General features: G+C 44.4%; 1 protein-coding gene across 1 annotated transcript; it reads right to left on the minus strand.

Moving 5' to 3' along the window:
- Nucleotides 1-1,211: 1,211 nt before the first annotated feature.
- EMWEY_00042020 (choline/ethanolamine kinase, putative) lies at nucleotides 1,212-4,338 on the minus strand (the record flags this gene model as incomplete). The annotated part of the gene is made up of 7 exons (XM_013478857.1): nucleotides 1,212-1,266; nucleotides 1,484-1,540; nucleotides 1,695-1,750; nucleotides 2,223-2,275; nucleotides 2,543-3,176; nucleotides 3,299-3,388; nucleotides 3,973-4,338. The coding sequence occupies 7 exons, from the start codon at nucleotides 4,336-4,338 to the stop codon at nucleotides 1,212-1,214; spliced, it is 1,311 nt and encodes a 436-aa protein (XP_013334311.1).
- Between the last annotated feature and the right edge of the window lie 1,017 nt (nucleotides 4,339-5,355).

The following is a 5,355-nucleotide window of genomic DNA, read 5'->3' on the forward strand; positions in this document are numbered from 1 at the left end:
AATATATATATATATATATGTAACCCTTTTTTTTTCCCTATCTAATAAACCCTTATAAACCCTAAACAACAATCATAAACCCTAGTTAACCCTAACAAACCCTAAACCCTAATTTAGGGTTTGTATTCGGGTTTATGCAGGCTCTCTTGATGAGGAGATTAGCTTCCGCGAATCTGTATCTATCGTTGGATATATTGTAGTGGTACGTAAACCCTAAACCCTAAACCCTAAACCCTAAACCCTAGATATATATGTATATATGTATATAGGGGTTCGTATGGAGCCATTTTTCTTTTTCTTGTTAATATATAAATTAGGGTTTAGGGTTTAGGGTTTATATATTTGCTTATTTATTTGCAGCCTGTTATTCTTCTTATTGCCTTAATGTTTTTCTTTATTTATAATCCTTTATGGGTAACAACAACAAATACAGAAAATAATCATCAAGGGGGGGGCCCCCTACAGGGGGGGGGCCCCCTACAGGGGGGGGGCCCCCTCCAATTATCCCCTGAAGGGGAAGTCTATGAGGCCCCAAACCCTAGGGGCCCCCATTCGCTAGGGTCTCGTGATTATGGGGAATTTTAAACCCTAAACCCTAAACCCTAAACCCTAATTCTTATATTGTAATAATACAATAAACCCTACTAGTACACAAACAAAACCCTAAACCCTAATATCTAGACAATACCCACCTTATTTATAGCAATTACCTAAACCCTAGTCGCTAAACCCTAAACCCTAAACCCTAGCTTATAAACCCTAAACCCTTGTATACTGCTGTAGGGAATAACAGGGGTGATGCAAAACCCTTATAAGGCACTGCGTCTGTTTACTGCAAGACTTGTAAACCCTAAATTAGGGTTTAGGGTTTAGCGGCCGAGGGTTTTCTTAGCCATAGTGACAATCATACGTATTGACACCAAGATACAAACAATGACAAACAACTGCATGTGTAAACCCTAAACCCTAAACCCTAATTTAGGGTTTACACAGGAACTGTCTCCTTAAACCCCTCTTTTTTTTCTGCATAGCAGCAATACTACCAAACAGTTTATTGCATGCATGCAGCCCCAATTCTTTGCTTGCATACATGCATGCATGCAGCCCCGTTGATTGCATGCAGCAAAAATAAATAAATAAATAAATAAATAAATAAATAAATAAATAAATAAATAAATAAATAAATAAATAAATAATAAAAGAATTCTTCCTTAAAACATTCCTCGAGCCTCTAACTCGCGCTTCTTCTCGGTGTACAGCCGCAGCCTACAAAAAAAAAAATACAAACCCTAAACCCTAAACCCTCATAAACCCTAAACCCTAATAAACCCTAAACCCTAATAAATCTCTCAAACCCTAATAAACCCTTCCCTACAAAAATGTTGGACATGGGGTTTAGGGTTTACACGGACGTAAACCCTAAACACTAACAAGACCATCAGCATAAGCCCTAAACCCTAAACCCTAAACCCTAAACCCTCACCTCGTTTTAGCATACTCTAGGTAGGAGAACTCATTGGGGTCTTCAGGGACCTTCATCCTGTATAAATGCATGCATGCAAACCCTAGCATGCACGAGGGTTTAGGGTTTAGGGTTTAGAACAGGGTCGGCAAAGAGTTAGGGTTTAGGGTTTACACAAGAATTAGGGTTTAGGGTTAAGCAATTAGGGTTTAGGGTTTAGGGTTTAGCTCACCTAACTATTGACCAGAACCCCCACATCAGATGGGAAGCCAACATCATATGGTCCACCTGTACATAAAAAACCCTAAACCCTAAACCCTAAACCCTAAACCCTAAACCCTAAACCCTAATTTTTATAATGTTTCCCTATTTCTTTGTATTTTTGCCTGTGTATATAATTATGAGGATTTATAAATTAGGGTTTAGGGTTTAGGGTTTAGGATATATTGTTGTATACTTACTGCATTGGCGAATCTCTGTATAATTTCTTGATTAATTAATAAATTATTTAATTTATTTAATTTTTTTTCTTTTATTGCATGCAATAAATAAACCCTAATTAGGTGTATCTGCACCTCCCTTGGGGCTTTATTCTTCTCTATATAAGAAAAGAATGGATACTCTGCAGCAGACACACACACACATACACCCCACACTTACTGCTGCTGCTGCTGTTGCTACACTTGCTGCTACACTTGCTGCTACACTTGCTGCTGCTGCTGCTGCTGCTGCTGCTGCTGCTGCTGCTGCTGTTGGTTACCTTGAGTATATTATTCTCTTGGTAATCATTATGACTTAATACAGGATAAAACCCTGATAAAAATAATAACCCTTTATTTATTATTGTCTCCTTTTCTTGTTTATTTATTAATAATATATTGTCTCCTTCTTGCTGCTCCTGTTGCTGCTGCTGCTGCTGCTGCTGCTGTTGTAATATTTCCTGCTGCAGTTGCTGCAGATATACTACATCAGCAGCAGCAAGATATTTAATTTTATTTATTAGGGTTTGTGCTTCTCTTATATATTCACTAAACCCTAAACCCTCCAATTCTTTTCTTAATAAAGGGTTTATTAATAAACCCTCATGGGGGCCCCCTTCCCTTTCTTCTTCCTCTTCTTCCTCCTTGGGGGCCCCCTCCTCCTCCTTCTCCTCCTCCTCCTTCTCCTTCTTGTCTGTACCCTCTACTGTACCCTCATGGGGGCCCCCTAATACTACTGCTACACCACCCTCAGACGATGCTAAGGAAGAGGCTCCTGGGGGCCCCATATGGGGGGCCCCCTCCTCCTCTGGGGGCCCCTCTAGATGGGGGGGGCCCCCTGACTCGGGGGCCCCCACAGGGGGGGCCCCCTCTAGTAATTCCTTGAGGGTATCATTAGCCTTAGTACCCCATGAACGTAAACGGCATATGCAGCAGCTGCACTCACCAGATACATCATCGACCCTGCTGCTGCTGCTGCTGCTGCTGCTGCTGCTGCTGCTGCTGCTGCTGCTGCTGGTGTGATGATGGTCGTGGTCATGGTGCTCGTGGTGGTGATGCTGGTGCTCGCTGCTGCTGCGGCTTCTCAGATGACTGGTGCTGCTGCTGCTACTGCTGCTACTGCTGCTGCTGCTGCTGCTGCTGCTGCTGCTGCTGCTGCTGACGTTGAATATCTGCCTAAGAGGGCAATTGGTAGGAAGGAAGGAAGGAATTGGTACGGCATGGAAGGAGACAATCTGCAGCAACATAAACCCTAAACCCTAAACCCTAAAGCCTAAACCCTAATTCCTAAAACCCTAAACCCTAATAAACCCTAAACCCTAATAAACCCTAAACCCTAAACCCTAATTATGCTTACAGCTTTGACTGCCTCCTCTAGGGTTTGTACATCTGTTAGATCTTCTGTTGTTAGCGGAGATCCATCTATATATTCTTCTATTCTTCCTCCCTGCATAAACCCTCATAAACCCTAATAAACCCTAAACCCTAATAAACCCTAATAAACCCTAGTAAACCCTAAACCCTCATAAACAACACATAGATCATCCTCCCTTATAAATAAATACAAACCCTAAACCCTAAAACCCGCCACGTCATCTGTAAACCCTCATCCCCTTTCCCGTAAACCCTAAACCCTCATAAACCCTCATAAACCCTTATAAACCCTCATAAACCCTTATAAACCCTCATAAACCCTCATAAACCCTCATAAACCCTAAACCCTACCTCGAATTCAGCAATACATTTAGGAGCAATTCCTTCTTTGCCTAATTGAATAAATAATTGTCTCTCTGTTGATGGATTAAAAAGGGTTTTTCCCTCTTGGTGTCCATACACCCGAAGTAGGGCCTGAGTAATTAGGGTTTGTGAGGGTTTAGGGTTAGGGTTTATTTTTAATAAGGGTTTAGGGTTTAGACTAATTAAATATAATTTATTACTTAATCCTCCTGTTAATTTAATTATAGATATATTTTTCTTCTCCTTCTCTTCCCTCCATTGGGGTATTGCTGCTCTTGCTATTGCTGCTAATACTGTCTCTTGCTGCAGCAGCTGCTGCAGTAATTCCTGCTGCACTTGCTGCTTCTCTTCCTCCTCCTGCTGCTCCTGCTGCTGCTGCTGCTGCTGATGCTCCTCTTGTAGATCCTCCTGCTGCTGCTGCTCCTTCTGCTGCAGCAAAGGATAAGAAGATGAGGAGACACCCGAAGGTAATAAACCCTCAGGGTCTGAAGGAGGAGACACAGGAGACGGGCTGCTGCTGCTGCTGCTGCTGCTGCTGCTGCTGCTGCGGCTAATGCTCCTGCTGCTGCTGCGGCTGCTGTTTTTTCGGCTCCTGCTGCTGTTCCGGCTGCTCCTGCTGCTGCTGGGGGCCCCCAAGGAGGGGCCCCCTATACACAACATGGTACATTTATCATTTGCTGCTGTGTCTTCGTAGTCTGCTGCTGCTGCTGCTGTAGGGGTAGGACTGTCTCCTGTCTCCTCTTTGCGTCCCCTTATATGCAGACAAACTTCTGCTGCAGTTGGTGTTGCTGCAGCAGCAGGAGCAGCAGGAGCAGCAGGAGCAGCAGCAGGAGCAGCAGGAGACACGCTTGCTGCTAGGTCCTGCAGCGGGGCCCCTGAGCAGGTTAATACCCTAAAGGTTTGTATAGGGGAATTATTAGTACTGGTTGCTGCTGCTGCTGCACCAGTGACGGCTGCTGCTGCTGCTGCTGCAGCAGCAGCAGCAGCAGCAGCAAGTACAGGGGGGGCCCCCTCATCAGGTACCTCCAAGGAGACAGTTTGCATGAATAGACACAAAAAAACAGCTAATAATAAGCTGCTTTTTATTAAGCAATAGGTGCCTATACACCTGAACAGCAGCAGCCGCTGCTGCTGCTGCTGCTGCTGCCGCTGATGCTGATGTAGGGGCCCCCCCATCCTCTACCTGTCAGGGGGCCCCCCTTGACTACACTGCCTGCCTCGCTGCTGAGCGAACCGCTGCTGCCTGCTGCTGCTGCTGCTGCTGCTGCTGCAGGGAGGAATAAAGGAAGAAGAAGAATAATTAATTAATTAATAAAATAAATATTCCTTTTATTATATAAAAAAAAAATAAATAAAACAGGAGACAGTGCAGAAGGTGTTCCCCCTTGTTCTCGGGTGTACACGCAGCTCTGCAGCAGCAGCAGCAACAGCAGCAGAAGCTGCTGCAGCAGGAGCAGCGGGGAGAGCAGCAAGAAGAGCAGCAAGAAGAACAGAGAAATATAAATAAAAAACAAAAGAAGGAGACCTTTCTTCTGCGTTATTCCTTCTGCTGCTGCTGCTGCTGCTGCTGCTGTGGGGCCGCAAGCGGAGACCCGATCCGGAGAGAGACAGAACAGCAGCAGCAGCAGCAGCAGCAGCAGCAACTGCAGCAGGAGACTACAAAAAAAAAAAAAAAAA

Source organism: Eimeria maxima, genomic scaffold (genome assembly GCF_000499605.1).
Source record: "Eimeria maxima Weybridge genomic scaffold, Emw_scaff733, whole genome shotgun sequence".
Lineage (NCBI taxonomy): Eukaryota > Apicomplexa > Conoidasida > Eucoccidiorida > Eimeriidae > Eimeria > Eimeria maxima.